The 22911-nt window shown below is 45.0% G+C and overlaps 1 protein-coding gene across 1 annotated transcript in view; it reads left to right on the top strand.

Annotated features, from left to right (window-relative positions):
* Positions 1-20346, top strand: part of LOC119968816 (interferon alpha/beta receptor 1-like) — a 54139-nt gene extending 33793 nt beyond the window's left edge. Inside the window, exons 3-9 of the mRNA XM_038801641.1 lie at positions 1295-1458; positions 8913-9024; positions 11572-11759; positions 13716-13879; positions 16979-17126; positions 18075-18232; positions 18626-20346. Coding sequence (XP_038657569.1) covers positions 1295-1458; positions 8913-9024; positions 11572-11759; positions 13716-13879; positions 16979-17126; positions 18075-18232; positions 18626-18931 — 1240 coding nt within the window. The 3' untranslated portion in view covers positions 18932-20346. The remainder of the gene's footprint in view (positions 1-1294; positions 1459-8912; positions 9025-11571; positions 11760-13715; positions 13880-16978; positions 17127-18074; positions 18233-18625) is intronic.
* The last annotated feature ends 2565 nt before the right edge of the window (positions 20347-22911 follow it).

Genomic DNA, 22911 nt, shown 5'->3' with positions numbered 1-22911 from the left:
TTACTCAGTTTTGCTGGGGGCAAGCAGGTAGGTAGCGTAGAGCACCCGGCTCCAGTTGCCGATACGGCCCGGAGATTTCAACATCGGCGACCGGAGAATCCAGCCCAGGGTCTTCCACGGACAATAAAACTGTGGTTTCTTGGAGAATGGGCCTTTCAAAAAATGAACAGGGAGTGGAGTTTTCAAAGAAAACTGCTGCTTTCAGACAGAAGAACAAATTGGATATGAGCCTTTTGAAAGGAGCAGGAAGTTGGTTGTTGGGCTGCAGTTGCACCAGTGATGTAGGTTTACTGACTTCCCTGCATTTGGCAGAAGTCTTGTGTGTGATTTGCTGGTCTCATGCCAAGATTGCTGCATCTTTCATGCATGTGGCTTGTGTGGATAATTCTCAGAATTTCATTTGCCTCAGCAGGGATGAGATCATCCAGTAGATATACAACCTCTGACCGGAATCCTCCCACCGGCACCCCTCCCTTGTTGGCAGCCCTCCCAAGTTTCCTGCTCCCTTGGCTGACCTTCTGGGGAAGTTTGTGCTTCATCAAAGAAACGTTGGCCAGAGAAACCTTTCCTGCTCAGCTGTTCTCAGCCTTGATGCTGGGACGAGGGATAATTTTTATTAAAGTAGGAATGATACACAAATTAAACCAGAGTGGCCGACAGAACTTAACAGCACAACAGGTACCTCAGCCCACTGCACTCTCACCAATGCCATTCCCCTGTCCTTTTCCCATACCCTCCTAATCATCCATTTTACAATATATTTGTCTATTTTCCTTTTAAAAGCTATTTTGGAATCTGCATTCACCATATTTCTGGAAGTAGATTCCCAAAAGGCCTCTGCATGTAAAAAGAAAACTCACCTAAACTCTTTTCTTATGGTAAATTCATTAATGTTATATCTGCAAGCTATCAACTCACTCTGAACATTGTTTTTCTCTACTTACTTTATTAAAACAACTAATAATGTAGCAGATCTCTTAACCTTCCCGGCTTCAATGAAGGAAGCAATTGCTTTTCTAAGTTGTCCATATATCTACAGATTCAGATCCGGGTATCTGTTCATTGTATCTTTCCTGCACCCTCCACACCACATGATATCCTGCCTAACGTAGGGCACCCAAAACCGAATATTGGACCCTAACGAACTGACCTTGTGCTGAGCAGTAGTGTCACGCTTCAGCTTCTGAATTGATTCTTCTCCTTCAGGCGATTAACCTTCTCTATAGCACAGATTGAGATGCTATTTTTAGGACATCACTTGATTAAATGTCTTGTTTCAATCTACGTTATCCAGAACTTTCGACGGTGATGGTAATCGGAATTGGACGGATGTACGGAACTGTACACGCATCACTGAAACAAAATGTGAATTATTGGACGATATCGCTTCCAATGCATCGTACAGCCTAAGAGTGAGAGTAGAGCATAGAAATGAAGCATCAAACTGGACGGAAGCAGGTAAGAAATAGAAAATGTCACTGAAGTACGTGAACATTGGTTCTTGGATAGTTCCAGCTTTCAGACACCAAAACGTAACATTGAGTGCCAGGAATTTCTCCACTCTTATCAGGTCAGCGTTTGATTGGTTTTGTGTTACCAGACTATAAAAACCCTAGGTTTACCCCGACTGGTTTGGGAGGGGAAACGATCAGCCATATTTCTTCTGCTGAAGGATACCTGTATAGGGATGGAATCAGATTCCATTGCTATCTAAAGTCACATATGATGGATAACCTTTGAACCAAGTAAAAGTTTGTTAGCATCCATGGAGCTGTCTGTCAGCAAGCATTACACAGAATTGCATTGAATATCCAGCCTCCTCCCATCCTTCCGAATCTTTTTCAATCTGTATAAATCCCTCAAGTATTTGTCGCTTCCCCTTGAATGCGTCTATACTATTCACTTCAACCACTCCTGATAGTAAGGGGTTTTACATTCTCACTACTGCCTGGGTAAGGAGCTTCTCCTGAATTTCCCACTTGATGTTTTGGTGATTATCTTATATTGACGGCCTCTAGTTTTGCTCATCCCCACAAGTGGAAACATTCTTTCTACGTCTCCTCCATTAAAACCTTTCATAATCCGGGCCGGATGGGTTTCCGGTGGAATATTATAAAAAATTCAAAAATAAGCTGGTACCGCTGATGGTGGGGTTGTTTGAGGATGCGATAGGGAAGGGGGTGTTACCACAAACTTTGGGGCACACATCGATTTCCCTGTTACTTAAGAAAGTTAAGGATCCGACGGAATGTGGATCGTATAGGCCCATATCACTTTTAAACGTGGACGCAAAGGTGCTGGCAAGTAGGCTAGAGGAGTGCCTCCCGAAGGTGATAGGTGAAGTTCAGACGGGGTTTGTGAGAGGGAGGCAGCTCTTTTCAAACATTAGGAGGGTATTGAACGTGGTTATGGTACCAGCGGAGGGGAAGGAAACCGAGGTGGTTGTGGCATTGGACACTGAGAAGGCGTTTGACCGGGTAGAATGGGGGTACTTTTCTCTTTCATAGAATTTACAGTGCAGAAGGAGGCCATTCGGCCCATCGAGTCTGCACCGGCTCTTGGAAAGAGCACCCTACCCACGGTCAACACCTCCCCCCTATCCCCATAACCCAGTAACCCCACCCAACACTAAGGGCAATTTTGGACACTAAGGGCAATTTATCATGGCCAATCCACCTAACCTGCATATCTTTGTGACTGTGGGAGGAAACTGGAGCACCCGGAGGAAACCCACGCACACACGGGGAGGATGTGCAGACTCCGCACAGACAGTGACCCAAGCCGGAATCGAACCTGGGACCCTGGAGCTGTGAAGCGATTGTGCTATCCACAATGCTACCGTGCTGCCCACGGCAGTTCTAGAGCGGTTTGGAATTGGACCCAGATTTGTGGACTGGGTAAAGCTATTCTATAAGGAGCCGAGGTCCGGCGTCCGCACAAATAACAGCAGCTCAGAATACTTTCCTCTCCACCGTGGGACATCAGGTTCGGAACCCCCCTGCTGTTTGCACTCGCGATTGAGCCATTGGCCATCGCATTAAGAGGTTCGGGGGTGTGGAAAGGGATAGTGCGAGGGGGGATAGAGCATAGGGTGTCCTTATATGCCGATGACTTGTTATTATACGTTTTGGAACCAAGTGTGTCAATAGGGAATACTGGAGCTGCTTCGGGTGTTTGGATCTTTCTCAGGGTACAAACTAAATTGAGACAAGAGTGAATATCTTGTGGTGTCTCAGCCGGGGGTGGGGGCAGGGGTAGGGGTGGGGGGGCTGCCATTCCGTAAGGCAGGGACTCACTTTAGATATCTGGGGATGCAGGTTGCCCGAGATTGGGGGGGGGAGGGGCTCCGTAGGTACAACGTTTCTAGTTTGATGGGGAGGGTGAAAGCTGATCTGGCAAGGTGGGATGGTCTCCCTCTGTCACTGGCGGGTCGGGTACAGGCGGTTAACATGAATGTGCTGCCGCGATTCCTGTTTATTTTTCAATGCCTGCCGATTTTCCTAACAAAGGCATTTTTTAGAGAGATTGAAGGGATGATTGCCTCATTCATATGGGGGGGGGGGGGGGGGGGGGAGGGAGGGAGAGAAGGTGGCCAGAATTAAAAAGGTGCTACTACAGAGAGGAAGGCAGGCAGGGGGTTTGGGTCTTCCGAAACTGATGTATTATTACTGGGTGGCGAATGTGGAGAAGGTACGGAGCTGGGTCAGAGGGGTTGACTCCCAATGAGTCAGAATGGTGGAGAGTTTGGGTAGGGGATCGGGATTGAAGGCGCTAGCAACAGTGCCGCTCCCGATAGCCCCGGGGAGAAGCTCTGGGAGTCCGGTAATAATAGCTTCATTGAGAATTTGGAGGCAGTTTCGACAGCACTTCAGGTTGGGGCAGGGCCAAGGGAAATGCCGATTCGGGGGAACCATATATTTGAGCCAGGGAAGTGGGATGGAAACTTTAGGAGGTGGTAGGAGGAAGGAATTAGGACACTAAAAGATTTATTTCTTGGGGGTCGTTTTGCAGGATTGAAGGAGCTGGGAGCAAAGTATGGGCTGGAGCAAGGGGATATATTTAGATACATGCAGATTTGAGACTTTGCCAGAAAGGAGATACAGAGCTTCCCAGTTGAGCCGGCTTCCACATTGCTGGAGGAGGTGCTGACGACAGGGGGACTGGAGAAGGGGCTAGTATCAGCGGATTACGGAGCTATTTTGGAGGAGGAGAAGGCGCCGCTAGAAGGGATCAAGGCAAAGTGGGAGGAAGAGTTGGGAGAGGGTATGGAGGAGGGGTTCTGGTGTGAGGTGCTCCGGAGGGTGAACGTCTCCACCTCGTGTGCGAGGTTGGGACTGATACAGCTGAAGGTGGTGTATAGAGCGCACCTTACAATGGTGAGGATGAACCGGCTCTTTGAGGGGGTAGAAGATGTGTGTGAACGTTGGGGGGGGAAGCCCCGCAAATGATGTTCATATGTTTTGGTCCTGCCGATGCTGGAGGATTACTGGAAAGAGGTGTTTAGGGTAATCTCTAAAGTGGTGCACGTGAAACTGGACCCGGGCCTTCGTGGGGCCATATCCGGGGTGTCAGACCAGCCGGAGTTGGAAACAGGAGGCAGATGTTATAGCCTTCGCCTCGTTGATCACCCGAAGGCTGACCCTGTTAGGGTGGAGATCAACCTCTCCATCCTGTGCCCTAGCGGGGGGACCTGCTGGATTCTTAACGCTTGAAAAGGTCAAATTTGAACTGAGGGGAAGGATGGAGGGGTTCTACAATTCCTGGGTGTTATTCATTATGCACTTTCGAGAATTCGATCACATCGAACATTAAGGGGGCTGGGGGGGGGGTTGGGGGGGAGGGGGACTGTATGTGTTAATGGTGAGTATGGGTGATTCCTGATTCCTTTTTGTCGTTTGTTTATGTTAACATGCGGGCCAATGTCTGGGGTTTGGTGGGAGGATGGGATCGTTGTTATTGATATGGGGATTAACATTACATTAGTTACTAATAATTGTTTATTGTTTGGTGTAAATTTGGGAGAAAATGTGAAAAAGGAGAATATAAAAATATTTGAATAAAAAAAATCCTTTCATAATTTTAAACACTCTATTAGATCAACCCTTAGTTTTCTTTTTTACAAGTGGAAAAAGGTATAGCCTATTCATCATAGAACATAGACATAGAAGAATACAGTGCAGAAGGAGGCCATTTGGCCCATCGAGTCTGCACAAATCCATTTAAGCCCTCACCTCCAACCTATCCCCGTAACCCAATAACTCCTCCTAACCTTTTTTTTTTGGTCACTAAGGGCAATTTATCATGGCCAAACCACCTAACCTACACCTAATCATGATAAGTATAATCTCGCAATTCTGGTGTCATCCCTGTAAATCTTTTCAGCACCCTCTCTGGTGCCTTGATATCCTTTTCAGAATATGGTGACCAGAACTATTCTAAGTACTTCAAATGTGACCTAATGAGGCTTGGACACAAGTTTTGCATAAACTCTGTACTTTTCAATTCCATTCCTCTCGAAATACTCCCTTTTTTATTGCTCTGTTAACCTTCATTGCTACTTTTGGTGATTTGTCTAATTGTATTCCCAGATCCTTTTGCACGCTACCTCATTTGGACAATTAATTTCCTCGTAATTAGTGACCTTATTTTTGCAATACCTCACACTTGTCTATGTTGATTATGGGGCCATATCACAGCCCGTGAAAGAATTTAAAAAAAAAAACATTTTCCAGTTAAATGCCAATTCTACAAGTTTATTAATGTCATCCTTTAATTTCTTGCACTCCTCCTCAGTATTTACTATTTTCCCAAAAGTGTCATATGCAAGTTCAGGAATTATGGGCTCAATTCTCCATTTGGGAGACTATGGGCTGGATTCTCCGATTTTGGGGCTACGTCCAGAGTTTTACGTCAGAAAAGTCGGTGAGGCTCCAGCACCAATCCTCCGACCGGTTAGAGACTAGCAGCCACACCGCATAAAATGCACGGCCCTCCCGATATAAACACCTGGAGAATTGGCAGTTCCGTGGCCCCGCATGCACTGGCCTGCGACCTGCAGCGATTGCTCCTCACAACATGGCACTGGCCGCTCGCGAACCTGACTTGCCAGATAGGGCCACCTCCTCCCCTTACCAGTCCCCGCAGCCCTCGCCGAAGCGCGCCCCCCCCCCACCCCGGCCAGCAGCACGGCTCTTTCCCGACTGTGACGGCGCTGGACACATTCCGCAGCAGCCACGCCGGGTTCACGACCACTAAGACCACACGTCCCCGGGCGGTCTCGGCCCATAGCGGGGCGGAGCATCGGAAAGGCCCTCCAGGTAACGTCCTGAGGCCGTCCCAACGGCATGCGCCCCCGATTCCATTGTAAAAAGGAATTCTCTGCCCGATCGCCGATTATGATGTCGCTGTTGTGGAACGGAGAATCCCGCCCTATGTTCTCCCTCCTGAGTTGAATTATAACTAGTTTACGACCCCCCTGGGAGCGCAAACTGTCAAGCAATTCCGTGTTCCACGCCATGCAAATTTATGCATAATGTGGAATACGTGGGATTCCCAGGGAATCCCGCTAGCGGGCAGCCTGATAGCAAGGTCCTGCGGCCAGCCACCTCTTCCCCCACCCTGGCATCACACAGCAGCCCCCCACCCCCAGATTGCCTGGGTGTCCCCCCCACCAGCACATACAGGGGTTACCCAACCTGCCCTTACACAGGTACCCTGTGAGAGGGTCCCCCCATAGGGACCCCAGTGATAAGGAGACCCTCACAAGGACCCCTGTGATAGGGAGATCCCCATAGGGACCCCTGTGATAGGGAGACCACCCCACAGGGACCCCTGTGATAGGGAGATCCCCATAGGGACCCCTGTGATAGGGAGATCCCCATAGGGACCCCTGTGATAGGGAGATCCCCATGGGGACCCCTGTGGTAGGGAGATCCCCATAGGGACCCCTGTGATAGGGAGATCCCCATGAGGACCCCTGTGATAGGGCGAGCCCCATGGGGACCCCTGTGATAGGGAGATCCCCATAGGGACCCCTGTGATAGGGAGATCCCCATAGGGACCCCTGTGATAGGGAGATCCCCATAGGGACCCCTGTGATAGGGAGATCCCCATGGGGACCCCTGTGATAGGGAGATCCCCATGGGGACCCCTGTGATAGGGAGACCCCTCACAGGGACCCCTGTGATAGGGAGATCCCCATGGGGACCCCTGTGATAGGGAGATCCCCATGAGGACCCCTGTGATAGGGAGATCCCCATGGGGACCTCTGTGATAGGGAGATCCCCATGGGGACCCCTGTGATAGGGAGATCCCCATGGGGACCCCTGTGATAGGGCGAGCCCTCACAGGGACTTCTGTGATAGGGAGAGAGAGACCACCCCACAGGGACCTCTGTGATAGGGAGACCACCCAAAAAGACCCCTGTAATGGGAGACCTCCCCATAGAGACCCCTGTAATAGGGGGAATCCCTCACAGGTCCACCACACCAGGACCACGCTTGTTGAGACCAGAAGTGATCTGCACCCATGTGATTGCCGGAGCTTAGGGTGCTGGGCCCACAAGATATTTGAAAATGGGCCATTAAGATGCATTTGCACTATCTACGTGCTCCAGCTGGCATGCAGCGTGGACCCTGTTCCTGCCACCAGCAGGGTTTGGAGCATTGCGTGGCGTTGATGCCAATTTTCCCCCGATGACTGATTCTCCGTACCATTGGGGAACGCATTCCGGGCACCCTGGGACGGAAAATCCCACTATGTTTTTAATTTATAAGTCTAAGTAGTTGATATGAATTGTGAACAAAAGTGGTCGCAGCACTAATTCTTGTGGGACTTCACTGTCCCCCTCTGCCACTCTGATTAGCTCCCCTTTGCCCCGACTCACTGCTTTCTGAAAGCCGGCACGCTATGCATTCTTCTACTTGTGTCTTACACCTGTTTGTTTTGATCTGATTTGTTAGTCTATTATGTGACACCTAATTGAAGGCTTTTTGGAAATTGAATAAATTACATCTATCGAAATGCTCTTGTCTATTTGCTCTATAGAATCCAGTGAGGTTGGTCAGACAAAACCTCTCCTTTTGAAATCCACACTGATTATTCATCATGTTTTTTGCTTTCCAAATGTTACTTTGATTTCTTCTTTAGACAGGATTCCCTTATTTTTCCTACCACCGGTGTCAAGTTGACTGGTCTGTAGTTCCTCGGACATGTATTATCTCCCTTCTTACATCTGGGTGTAATTTTAGCTATCCACTGGTCCTCTGGCACACCAAATGTCTCATTAGGTATTAAATATGGTAGTTCGGAATGATAACTAGCGCAAAGGAAGCACTTAAGGGCCTTATCCCACTGTCGACAGGACCTTACCTGCTATAGGGGAGGCCGACACCAAACCTCCTGCTCAGAGAGTTTCCCTTTGCAGGCTGGTGGTGGAGAAGAGGCCCTTCTTAATTGATCTCCAGGACCCATAACAAACCTCCCCCCCCCCTCACCCTCCCCTCCCCACCTCACCAGAGCCCGCCAATCTGGAACCTGGGGAGACCCCTGACTCACCTACTGGACTGGATTCAGCGCAGCTCACCACCTCTCAAAGAACCATAGTTAACTTTGCTGTTCGGAAAATCTAATCTCATGTTTATTTCCAACAAGGGAAGGAACGTTGTTACAAATTGCATTTCCTTACTTTGGTGCAATCCTACACTGTTTTGAAATGATGTATGAATGGCATTTCTCAAACTGAACAAATAATGGACTGGTTGCATCTAGGATTGGACACATTTATTTCAATTCAAGTTACTTTGCAATATGCCATGACATTTAATACAACTCAAATGTTGATTATATTTTCAACATTAAAAAATGTGTATTCTTACTTTCTCAAACGAATAACTTTCTTTCTGTTTGTGTAGTGTCTGCACCAAAATATGTGACAGTTGATTCTTTCAATATGAAACATTTGATCAAATGGGATCCAGATGTTTATCAACTCGGCCCGGTCACCTATTCCGTCCAGTTCCAAGGGTAAGAGAATGGACTTGAATTTAATGCTGGATAATGCTATTCAAATTAATTTAACAAAAATGGCAAATGTTCAGTAGTGGTCAGTAATATTGAAGTGTGGTATAGCAATCCTGTACACCCATTTCTCAACTCTTCAAGCACTACATAGATGGACAAATAATTCTACTTGCTTTCAGCCACTTCTTCCCGTACCTTTTGCACTAGAAACTATGGGGAGACTGAGAGTCCCAGAAGTCATTTTACATCGGAACAGGAGTAGGCATGTAACCCCTTGAGCCTGCTCGGCCATTCACTGTGACCATGGCTGATCTTTATTGTACTTTCTCTAAAGTCCAAGATTCCACTTTGTACTTCCTCTGTAGGAGGGAAGGAAGTCAATGCCTTACAACTCTCAACAACCGCTCATAGAGCCATACAAGCGGAGGTCTAAAGACCATGCAATCAGTTTGGAAGATTCTGCACTGCCTCTGTCCCGTTCCCTTTAATATCATCGATTAACAAAAATTGATCCATCTCCAGTCTAAATTAACAATTGGCGTTGCATCAATTGCCAAGTGTGAAAGAGTGTTTTGATTTTCTCTACCACCCTTCACATGTAGAATTGTTTCTTAATGTCAGTCTTCAAAAATCTGGATCTTTTTTTTACACCATAACCCATTGTGCTAGACTTCCCATCCAATAGAAATAGTTTCTCCCTATCGACCCTATTAGTTCCCTTTACTATCTAGAAAACTTCAATCGGGTTATCTCTTAACCCCGTAAGTTTAAGGAGATGCTGTCTTCGCAATCTCTCATAGGTTAACGTTTGGAGTCCCGGCATTGTTGCGGTGAATCTACATTGAGCTCACTCTTAACAGTATTGCAGGCGTGGTCTATCTAGGTCCCAACTGCGGCATAGCTTGTTCCTCTTGAATTCCAGTTCTCTAGATACAATGCCCAGCATCTTGTTAGTCTTCGGCACGATTCTGCCCCAAAATTTGTAAGTTAATTTGTGGTTGGTTTTTCAGGGAGTTCCCCACCTCTATTCAATTACACTTTGTCACTTTTTTGGGCCCTGGCGAGTTTCTCACTGGTTAAGCCCACACTTAGAATTTTTTTTAACACTGGAGAGGTAAACTGAGAGATTGGGCCACGATTTTGAAAGGGTGCCCCGATGTCTAAGTGGGCTTGCGGGTTCCTCACACTCCCCACTCATGTGCAATGTCACCTTCCCCACACATGGGCACTACCCCACACCGCCCCAAGTGAGGACACCCCGCCATGGGGTCCCTGGGCCCCTTAATCAGCACCCCCTCCCTTCGAGGACCCCCACCCATCTCCAACCTCCCAGAGACCGTTACTTACCTGCCCAGCACTCCCCCTCCCTTCAAACTCCTCTCCACTCATTTCATGGGCATGGCCCACCTCGCTCCCAACCCTTGGCAGTGCCACCCTGGCATTCAGGCACCCTTGCACTGGCACCCAGGCATTCTTGCACTGGCACCCAGGCACAGCTCCTGCTGGCTTGGCAGTGCCAGGGTGCCATCTTGGCAGTGCCAAGGTGCCCACGTTCCAAGACAGGGCCAGGGAGCCACCATGCACTTACCCTGACTACTCGGGGGTCTTCGATGACCCGGGAGACCACCCAGGTGCTGTTGTGCCAGGTCATAAGTAGGTTTAAGACCTACTAATGCGAGCATCATTCAGTCCCGCCCGTTTGGGGCGGGATTCCGACTCCGGGATTCTCCAGCCGCGTTGTGCTCTCCCTTGACTGGCTGGAGAATCAAGCCCTTCATGTCTCTCCCTGTTCGTGGCACTTTAATGATCTCTTCACATGGACATTTAAGTGTCTTGGGGCTTCTGCTGTTTCTAGATTTCTCCCATTTAGAAAGAACTTTTTATAATTTTTTGTTACAAAATGATGACCTCACATCATTTGTATTGAAATCAAATTGCCAAAGTTTTGCCAATTTTACTTTTAACATTTTTTTCACAGGATATCAGCATTGTTAGCAAGGTCAGCAATTATTGCCCATCCCTAATTAGTCTAGAGAAGGGATTGGTGAGCCTCTTCATTTTGTGTGGTACTCCCATAGCTTTTTTTTTCAGAAGTTTCAGGATTTTGACCCAGCAATGATAAAGTTTATATTTCCAACAAGTCAGGAATGCATGTGACTTGGAGCAGAACGTGGATGTGTTGATATTCGCATGCACCTGCAGCCCTTGTTCTTCTAGGTGGCAGAGGTCATGAGTGGTGAATGGGACCAGACTCTGTGGAATCATGAGCTCACCTCTAGAATTCAGCTCTTCTGTCCATGTTTGGCCCATGGCTGTAATATGCCATGGGCATCAGTCGCAGATGCCCATATTGGCAAACGCTTGGAAATAATAATAATCTTTATTATTGTCACAAGTAGGCTTACATTAATGCATTTGAAATGCCCTAACATGTGAACCATTTTGCAGCTGCTTTCTACAGAAGATTAGGTGCCCCTTAACCAGAGAGTCACTTGTTACGGCATCACCTTGTTAGGCAGTCTTCTTAATGTAATCTTTTACTTTCTCCAGACAGTTCGAAAGAACGATGAATGGCAGTTGGGCAGAAGCATCGAACTGTACGGATATCACTGAGACGGAATGTGATTTGTTCGAAAGTCTCGCTTTTTATGCAACATATTACCTAAGAGTGAGGGCAGAACATGGAAGTGCAACGTCACGCTGGGTTGACGCAGAGCCATTTTCTCCATATAAAGACAGTAAGAACAGTTGCATATTTTGAGGATGTTTTCTTGAGTACTTCTACCTTCCATGCCCTTAAACTTAACATATTCAAGCATTTAGCTGATTTGTTCTGGCAGGCATTTGATTGGATCCGCAAAACTGGGGTAATCATTTATTATTATGTCAATAAACAAAGGCAGGCATTTATGCGATGCCTTTTATGACCTCAGGATGACTTTAGGCTAATGAAGGATTTTTAAAATGTTGCCACCTCTGTTATGTGAGAAATGCAGCAGCCAATTTGCACACAGCAATCTCGCACAGTTAGCCGGGTGATAATGACGAGATAATCTGATTTAGTGTTCATTAAGGCATATATATTGGCCAAGACTGCAGGGGAAATCTCCCCGCTCTTCTTAGAACAATACCATGGCATTTGTTTTACAACTACTCAAGAGGCAGAAAGATTTGACATCTGACCTGTAATCTCGTACAAACGTGCAGCACTCCTTTAGTACTGCATTGGATTCTCAGCTTAGATTTTGAGCTTGTGTTCTGGAATGGGACATAAACCACAACCCAGCGAACCACAAAACGTGAAATGAATGACTGAACCTGTTTGCTGGCTACTTAAAATCGGCTACAAATGGGCGCAACATTGGATTTTCCCCGCCACTTTGCAACAACGGTAGTGTTATGATCAGGAAGGTAGTGATTGCTGCTCAAACCAAATCCCAAAGGGAAACTTGGCAAGCTATCTCAACTCTTGTCTTTTTTTGTTCTTACCACAAGAAGATATGTGTACTGAACTCAGAAGCCACAAATTCAGGTGATTCTTTTGGAGATTTTGAATATTAAATTAAAACATTTATTAACAAAAGAAAGAAAACTTAAACATCAGAAATGGTCATTTCAGTCGTTGGAGCCACTGAAACTATTCCTGGTCCAATTCCAGATGGTCTGATTTGATACATGTCCATTTTGCCTGATAATGTTGAAGGGCTAACTGTTCAAAGTGGGTGGTATCTGCACACTGTAAACCTAATTTTTTTAATATTCATTTGTGGGATATGTGGGCATCGCTGACTGAGCCAGCATTTAATGCCCATCCCTAACTGACTTGCTAGACCACTTCAGAGAGCATTTAAGATTAAATCACTTGCTGTGTATCTGGAGTCACATGTAGGCCAGACCAGGTAAGGACGGCAGATTTCCTGACAATAGTTTCATGGGCATCATTAGCCTTTTAATTCCAGATTTTTATCTACTGTACTGGAATTCGAGCCTGTATCACCTGAGCATTATCCTGGTCTCTGGATTATTAGTCTAGTGACGATACCACTGCACCACACTGCCTTCCCTTCATAATACATGACACCTGCCTCCATGTGGTTGTCAGTATGAAAATTCCCTGCTGAGTTAGCTGATCTCTACCAGTGCAGCATTAGAGTGCTACCATTATTCTCAAACCAATTCAACTCATTCACTCAACCCTCAAACTCATTCACCTGAGGAAGGAGCAGTGCTCCGAAAGTTAGTGATTTGAAACAAACCTGTTGGACTTTAACCTGGTGTTGTAAGACTTCTTACTGTGCTCACCCCAGTCCAATGCTGGCATGTCCACATCATTAGTCTCAAAGGCCTGGATTCAGGATCCAAATCTCTATCCCGATAGCTTCATTTGGAAACTATGCAGCGAAGATGTTCTATATAAACAAATAGTCTGCTGACGCTCATTGTCTAACCTTTCACATGAAGTTTGGTTATTTTACTGGGGTACTGGAGAGCTGACTATACCATTGCAACCATGTCCTTAAATGAATCAGTACCTTCAGGAGAGGAGATTTATTTAGAGGAATAGAGAGGAATAGGGAAAAGAAAGCAACAAAACTTTATGCTAGATCTTTCAAAAGAAAATTAAGCCTTTTTTAGCACAGTACACATTGTGCCCTGAATTTTGCTGAAACTCAAGCTCTCTTTTTAAACCTTAGCTGTGATTGGGCCTCCAAAAGTTGAAGTGTTGTCACAGGGAGGTGAACTGCACGTCACCATTGGGGATCCAGCCACTGAAGACGGACTTTCCCTGCGCAACAATTATGCGGATCTTGCTTACCATGTGTTTTATTGGGTAAAGAATGAAGAAGGAACTACAAAGGTAAGTTATTTTTAGAGTATTCCTTTGTGACTATTGGAGAGAGATATTGAGTCATAGAATTATACAGAATTTTACATAGAAACAGGCCCTTCAACCCAACCCAGCTCTATGCTCCATATTAGCCTGCTTCCATCTTCTTCATCTCATCCTACCCACATAGTCATCTGTGACTTTCTCCCTCACGGACTTGTCTGACTTTCGAACTAAGCTTCTTAAATGTAAACAAAACCAATTATGTAGGTGCAAGGGGCGAGTTGGCTGAGGTACATTCGCAAATTAGATTCAATGAGATGATGGCAGATGAACAATGGCAAACATTTTTCTCTTAGTCTTTCATGGCATGTGGGTGTCATTGGATAGGCCAGTATTTTTATTGTCCATCCCGAAGTGCCCTTGAGAGGCCGATGCTAAGATTCCTTCTTGAACCATTCAAGTCCATGTTGTGTAGGCACGACCCAGAGTGCTGTTAGTAGAGGGTTTCCAAGATTTTGACCCAGTGACAGTCAAGGATTAAATAAATCATTTGCAATTTTCAGCCAACAAACATTCCAATAAGCAATAAAGTTTCTACAAGAAAGGTAGTTCAGCCACAGCTACCTAGAGAAGTTAACAACAATATTTGATTAAAGATGTTTGCAATGTTGCCAAAAAGAGCAAGTCTGAGGATTGGGAGGGTTTGAGAAATCAGCAAAGGATGACCAGAAAATTGCTAAAGAGGAAGAAATTAGAATTTGAGATAAATACAGATTGTAACATCTTCTGCTAAAACGGCAAAGACTGGAGAATTTATAATGGGGAATGAGGAAATGGCAGAGAACAATAGTTTGTATCTGGCTTCACAGAAAAAGACACAAAAACATACTGGAAGTTGTGGGGAAGCAAGGATTTTATGAGGTTGAGGAATTAAAATAATTAGTATTTGTAAAGAAAATATACTGCAGAAATTAGTGGGGCTATAAGGTGACAAGTCCTGTGGGTCTAGGGTTTTATAAGAGGCAACAGAAGAGATAGTGGATGCATCTTCCAGAATTTCCTCGATCCTAGAATAGAATTTATTGGAAAGTATCAAATGAAACCCTAGAACATAGAACATACAGAGCTGAAGGAGGTCATTCGGCCCATCAAGTCTGCACCGACACACTTAAGTCCTCACTTCCAGCCTATCCCCATAACCCAGTCACTAAGTGCAATTTATCATGGCCAATCCACCTAACCTGCACGTCTTTGGACGCAGACAGGGGGAGAGCGTGCAGACTCCGCTCAGACAGTGACCCAGCGGGGAATCGAACCTGGGACCCTGGCGCTGTGAAGCCACAGTGCTATCCACTTGTGCTACCGTGCTGCCTAAAGGACGGCGAGAGAAAACAGGAAACTATAGGAGTGTTATCCTGTCATCAGTACTAAGGGAAAGGCTAGAATTATTAGGAATGAGGCAACCAGGCACTTTTTTAAAAAATCATCATATAATTAGGCAGAATCACCACAATTTTCTGAAAGGGAAATTTGCTGATAAATCTGTTAAGAGATTTTCAGGGTTCAACCAGCAAGGGGAATCAATGGATGTAATTTTTTTGTACCTTCGAAGGGCATTCAATAATTTGCCACACAAGTGCATGATATGCCAGTGCACCAATAAGACAGGTGTCTTTCAGGTGAGACATTAAATTGAGGCCCCATCGAGGATGCAAAAGTAAAAAATGTAAAAGATCTCATTCCGTTATTTCAAAGAAGTGCAGATATCCCAGCCAATATTTAACCCTCAGCAGATATGAAAACAAATGGATCTGCATTATCGCATTGCTATTTGTAGGAGCTTGATGAGTTGCATTTCCTACACTGTAACAGTGACTACACTTCAAATGTACTTCAAAGTGCTTTGAGCCATCTTATGGTCGTGAAAATCACTGCATAAATGCAAGTCTTTATTTTTTTTAACAGGACATTTGATCCATGCTAGTTTACTGTCAGGAACAAACCTAATGTAGCCTGTCACTGAATCTAGTTGTTTTATTTTTTGTTAACAATTTTTAAAATTAATTTAGAGTATCCAATTTTTTTCCCCCCCAATTAAGGGGCAATTTAGCGTGGCCAATCCACCTACCCTGCACATCTTTTGGATTGTGGGGTGAGACCCACGCAGACACGGGGAGACTGTGCAAACTCCACACAGACAGTAACCCAGTGCCGGGATTGAACCTGAAACCTCAGTGCCGTGAGGCAGCAGTCTGCACCACCCTGAATCTAGCTGTTTCGTAAATGATTCCAAGGTTTTGTTTTTTTGCAGCAATGCCCTGTATTCCATTGGCTGATCATCATTTGTGTGAAGGATTTCCCGGCGTTAGTACAGCCTTTACCACTTTCAAACTATGCTTTCCACATCTTCCTGCCATAGTTTAACTTGTAATATTGTTCCAGGTTTACCTTTCCCATGTGGTCTATGATCACATACTTCTATTATACTCCCTCTAGGCCTTTCAAGACCGATAAACCCAGGTTTCTCCAGTTGTTCCAATGAATTCAGTTCTCTGACACTAGAGATTCACCTCATGGCTTTCCTCTGCCCATCCTTCAGCTCATCAATGTCTCATTTGAATTTTGGTGACCGATACGGAAAACAATTTTTGAGCTGCAGTCTCACCAGAGCGATTTTTGAATGATTTCCTCCAATTTGTACTCTGCTAATTTGACTACATAGTTTGGCATCGCTGCTCTGCATTGACTTGAGGACATGCTAAGTGCCAAGCCTTCCAGTATCTCTAGATCTTTGTCAGCTTCACGTTTAGCAACTTTGGCAATGTTGACGAACAAAATAATAATAATCTTTATTGTCACAAGTAGGCTTACATTAACACTGAAATGAAGTTGCTGTGAAAAGATGCTGCCACTTCATTTTTCAATATTTTAGCCTTTAGCCATATCAAATAGTATTTCCTTGGGTCTGCCATTACATATTAGAATGGAATGATTGTATTGAAGGAATGGTGATGGGTTTTGATTTTGTGCAGCAATGTTGTGCTAACCTAGCAGCTAGTTTTTTTATTACGCAAACCAACAGTTAAAGAAACACAAACCAATTGACTTGTGCCTATCTTCCTTCAGATGCAAAATAAGTCTGCCGCTTCATCAACTGTTTTGCTCAATCTCCAACCATGGACCAACTACTGCTTGAAAGTACAGGCCTATTCCAAGGAAAGCTCTAAGCAAGGACAGTTCAGTACAATCACTTGTGAATATGTCACTGCTGATGGTAAGATTTTTACATTCACTCTTAGTTATATTTTCATTATTTTAATATATAAATGCAAGTTGTTTCTGTTGCCAGAATTAAATTTCTGCTGGAGTGCAAATGTACTCCGCTGCAAAGCCTCAAATTGTACGAGGTGACATGGCGAGAAAGAAAATCGCAATGTTTTGCATATCTCCACTATGCTCTGTTGATGCTGTTGTTGCCTATTTTTTTAATAAATGAAGAGTACCCAATTCATTTTTTTCCAATTAAGGGGCAATTTAGCGTGGCCAATCCACCTACCCTGCACATCTTTGGGTTGTGGGGGCGAAACTCACGCAAACATGGGGAGAATGTGCAAACTCCACACGGACAGTGACCCAGAGCCGGGATCGAACCTGGGACCTCGGCGCCGTGAGGCAGCAATGCTAACCACTGCGCCACCCTCTGTTGTTGCCTCTTAATCCTCGTGTTATAATGCACAGCAACAGCTGCTTGCATTTACGTATCAGCTTTAACATAATAAAATGTCCCAAGATGCTTCACGGCATCATCAAATATATTTTGACAATGAACCATATGAGGAACATCAGACCAGACGACCAAAAGCTTGATAGAGAGGCAAAGAGGTTTAAAGAGCGAATTCCAGAGCTGTAGGGTCCCAGTAGCTGAAGACTGGACCACCAGCGATGAAGCTGAGCATTCATTGAACAAGTGAATTAGCGATGTCTCTGATTTAAAAAGCTAATGCAATAACTCTGGGCTGATGACTGTGCAGACAGGAGCAACTCTGAGATGATCCTGACTTCATTTATCTACCTCTTGAGGCCAGAACTCAAATTGCAGCGAGTTACAAGGCATTGGAGGTAGCAGCCCAGCTCCAGGTGGCACATGCAGCGTTGTGCAGTGCTGGTGTCTTGCGTTGTTCATCCACATAACGTCCAATCATGTTTTTTCTTTTATCCACAGCTAAGAGAAGAGCTTTGGCAGCAGCCCAAGTCCTTTTCATAACATTGGTTGCCGTTTTAGTGATAACGTTGGGCTGTTTCTTCTTTGTCATCTATGCACGCCGAGCCGTCAAGTACCTAATGTACCCTTCCTACAGTCTCCCAGTTCACATCAGAGAGGTATGATGATCCTTTTATCTCATTGATTTATACTTCAGTGCTGCTGGAAGATCTTACAGTTAGTGATTACTGTCGAGACTGAATCAGGGGACAAAATAACAAATCGTGTGTGTGTGGGCTGCTGGCTGGGTCAACACAAAACAACAAATAAAATCTTTGGGGGAGGGGACTTCATTTTTTTTTGGGGGGGGGGTGGTTTAAAACTTTGCGGGACCAAAAGAACATTAATTTAGCATATACCACCGGGACCTGGGCTGCTACTCTAATGTTTTGCAACTCCCTGTCGTTTGGGTTCTGACCTTCGAGATAGTTGAATGAGTTTAGCATTTTCAGTTCAAATTGTCAGTAGGTCAGTTGTAACAAATATTAATAACTGCATTTTCCATTTTTCAGTACTTGACTGAACCATACCAGCAACCACTCTTTGAAACTCTGAATAAAGAGGACCTGCATGAAGAACATTGGGACAAGCTCTCCATCGTATCCCAGTCAGAAATTCTTTCAGTGCCATTAAATTCGACTAAAACTGATGGCTCAAAGTCAGACAAAGCCACAACCAAGCCGGATGGGAAGACCCTTAGTGAAGAGGATGATGTGCAAAGCAGTCAATCAAGTGTCGATTCTGGACATTATTCCAATAGTACGGAAAATTCTTCCCATCAAACTACACGGAGTCTAGAAGATGCATCTAGGACATAGGAATTAAAAGACCACGTGGATTTGGTGGTCCAATATTAATATCTCTCCTCTGCCTCCTGAGCGATATACTAAGTACTGATGCACTCCCTTTCAGTAAAGAGGAAAAAAACTAAGTATCTCTGTAATCGACATTAATTTCACTGCCCAACAAAGAACATTTAGGAATTAACCGAAAAAAGTAAATACGTTCATTTGCTATTGTTCTGAACGATGGGACGACTGAGGAAGACTCAAATTAAGTGGAAAATTGAAATAATTGGGCCTTACGTCTGTGCTGGAGAGGAATATTTAAAAGAAGATCCCCCTGCTAGACAGGGGACTGGTAAATAGCATTGTAGCTAAGGTGAGACCACCCACCCAGTTAATATAAAGTCCGGCAGAGTCCCTGTGGGTTCTGGGGTGGAAGTGCTGTATTTTAGAGTGTTCTGGCCCACAGAGGAAATGGCGGAAAGTTCCCCACGTGAATTGCCCTCGGTGAATCCCCGCTCTCCCCCCCCCGATTGTAATCGGGGGATCCCCACCCCCCGACATACCTGTTTTCCAGGTGCCAGCCATCAATGCGCCTTTATCCACCAGGTGCAGCCCCAGCAGTTGCGACCATTAGCGGTGATGCTACTGAGCTTGCCCGCCTTCTGATTGAGCCTTTAATAGGACAGCAGCCACTTAATTGGCTGCCGTTGGTAAAATGTGGTCCTGGGTTCCCTGCTCGGCGAAGCGGGATTGCCTCCCATTTTCAGCCCTGGAGGCAGGATTTCAACAGATTCCACAAAATTCAAACCCTCATTTCCGCATCTATCCAAAACAGTGACCAAGCGAAAGATCTCCTGAGGGGAATTCCCACTAAATTGTTTATTTTCAATAATGATAGAATGGGGTTGTCATGATTGATATTTTCAACATAATGTCACGCCCACGGTGTGCTTATCTCGGTGAACAGGCTCAGGCAAATACATTTTTTATGAACAACTTTGTTTCACTTCCCAACATCCCCTCCCTGATCTTCCCATATCCTAAGTGGAGAGTTTAAGCTGGCCCCCCCTATTCCCATGCCAAAGTTGATATATTGGTTTCAGCTATCCGTAAACCTAGATTACTCTACTCTGATTTTCTGTTCCATGTGGGGTTAGAACCTGGTCTCCACTTAGTGCCTACTAATAACAACATGGTTAATGCTGTGAACTTGCCGCAAAGAGAACAAATAACCTGTGATTCAGGCGGCACAGAATATTCAGGGGACTGTCACATATTGTTTATGTTACTAGACCAGTAACCCAAAGGCGTGCATTAATGATCTGGAGCAGGAATTCAGATCCCACCCTGGCAGCTAGGGAATATAAATTCAGTTACTAAATAAGCCTGGTGTTAAGAGACTAGTATTAATAATGGTGTCTGTAACTGCTGCCTTTAAAAAAAAACATCTGGTTCACTCATATCTTTTAGGGAAGAAATTTTGTTTCATTCTGTGGGGTAGAGGGGTCAATTACTAGAGGGCATAGGTTTAAGCTGCGAGGGGCAAGGTTTAGAGGAGATGTACGAGGCAAGGTTTTTACACAGAGGGTAGTGGGTGCCTGGAACTCGCTGCCGGAGGAGGTGGTGGAAGCACAGACAATTGTGACGTTTAAGGGGCATCTTGACAAATACATGAATAGGATGGGAATAGAGGGTTACGGACCCCAAAAGTGTCGAAGATTTTAGTTTAGATGGGAAGCATGGTCGGCGCAGGCTTGCTGGGCCGAGCGGCCTGTTCCTGTGCTGTACTTTTCTTTGTTCTTTGTCTTTGTTCAGCCTAAATGTGACACCTTACCTCCAGAACATTGTTAACTCCTAACTGCCCTCTGATATGGCCCAACAAACCCCCCACCAGTTCTGGACAATAAACACGGGCTTTGCAGGTGATACCCATAACCTGAGATTGATTTCTTTTTTTACATCTCACTTTATAAAATTGACACACCGTTTTCCTAAACTAAAAGGAAAATACTGCGGATGCTGGAAATCGGAAATAAAAAACAGAAAAAGCTTGAAAATCTCAGCAGGCCTGGCAGCGTCTGTGGGGAGAGAAATGGATTTGAGTCCATACTTCGGAGCTCTAAGGGAGGGTCGTGCGGACTTGAAATATTAACTGTTCCTAACTTTGCCTCAGGTATTGGTTGTTTCCCATTACTGAGTCCGCACGACCCTCCCTTAGAGCTCCGAAGTATGGACTCAAATCAGTTTCTCGCCTCACAGATGCTGCCAGACCTGCTGAGATTTCCAAGCATTTTCTGTTTTTATTGTGATATGAATTCTTGATTGACTGCATAGCAGTGTAAAAGAGTGTAAGAATTTGAAAATTATATTTATATGTAAGCCAGTGAAGAGACCGAATATGCAGTTAATAATTAAGTAAAATATTTTTGGAGAGATTACTGCTGCTACACTTTATATAGTCTGCGATGTGGTATTTACAAAGCAGACCGGTTATAGCTTCATGTTCTGCAGCCGCTCCTCTGCCTTTTTTATATTTCAGATCAATGTGATGTTTGGCTGAGATTCTGTCCCGATTAGTAAGAACAATTTAACAATAAGCACTTTCACTCTGTCTTTTTCTAACATGCTTTCATTTCATTTGACTGAAGTGGGGGATTACAAGTATTAATTGTGACAGACACTGAATATGCGTTATCAAGCCATTCTAGATGTATGCGGGGAAGAGGATCTATGTAGTTGTTACATTTACTAAAATTTCAAAAACGAATAATGTGTTGTTGAACTGATTTCAAGAAAATCAATTTTGATGGGAGCAGAAGTGCCATTCTTTGTGCTGGATCACTCATGGTGGACGTGAGCGTTGGAGCGTGTTTTCTAAATCAAACACACAAATCAGTTCTGGGGAAAAACCTTCCCGCAACAATTCTATTGTGAAATGCAGGGTAGGATTTTCCATCTCCGCCCGCTGCCAGGATTGTCTGATCCTGCTGAAAGTCAATGAACTATCGGCTGGGCCGTCAAATCATCCACAGCAGGACACGCCACAATGCGGCTAGAAAATGTCGGCCACAGTTAAACGGGAGGCAAATCGCAATACAGCATAAAGGTTTACAATTTTAGGTGGTCTGTTTGGTGTAGTAATCGCAAAGCACAGCCTTTGACTTGTATCTTTCCCTCGGGTATTGGTTGTTTACCATCACAGAGTGAGCTTTTGCCATTCACGTGTTGGGGCCTGAAGGTTGTATGCTGCATGGAAAGTTAAGAAAGCTCTATTTTGATAGGTGGATGAAGTTATTTCCTGCCGCTTTATCGATAAGATTAGATGACGTGTGGTAGGAGGAGGCTTATATGGAACATAAACACCAGCATAGATAGATTCAGCCAAATCACCTGATTCTGTGCTGAGAATTGTGCTATTTGTAGCTCCTGACAGCTGTAAATTGTAAAGCAACGTGTCCTAGTTCTGTGGGCCACATTGTCTTCGCTTCTCAACTGAAGTGGGAAGCCTATCAACAAACGGTGGCAGCAAGGGGCAGGAAAAATAGGAAAGATGAGAAAATTTACTGAAGTGTTAATATGTAAAAAAAACTGACACGTTTGTAATTGTCTTCAGTAACTGAACAAAACTTTGTTTCACTGTTCTGATCAGGGGATTAAGCATCTGATCATGAAGACTGACATTACTGGTAGTTAATTGCACACGTCAATGTAATTAGTCCTCTGATATTATAGAATTGTTATAGGACAGGAGGCCATCTGGCCCGTCGTATCAGTGCTGGCCCTCTGAAGGAGCAATTCACCTCGTGCCACTCTCCTGCCTTTTCCCCGTAGTCCGGCAAATATTTCTTTTTCAGATAGTGATCTACTTCCCTTTTGAAAGTCAGTTGGACCTGCTTCCACCAAGATCCCTTGCAGTGCATTCCAGATCCTAACCACACGTGTGGACATTGTTTCTCATGCCAATTACCTTAAAGCTGTGTCCTCTGCTTCTCAATTCTTCCACCACTGGG

This window comes from Scyliorhinus canicula, chromosome 7 (genome assembly GCF_902713615.1).
Source record: "Scyliorhinus canicula chromosome 7, sScyCan1.1, whole genome shotgun sequence".
Classification (NCBI taxonomy): domain Eukaryota; kingdom Metazoa; phylum Chordata; class Chondrichthyes; order Carcharhiniformes; family Scyliorhinidae; genus Scyliorhinus; species Scyliorhinus canicula.
The sequence above is the reverse complement of the archived record's forward strand: the minus strand, read 5'-3'. Positions and strand labels throughout refer to the sequence as shown.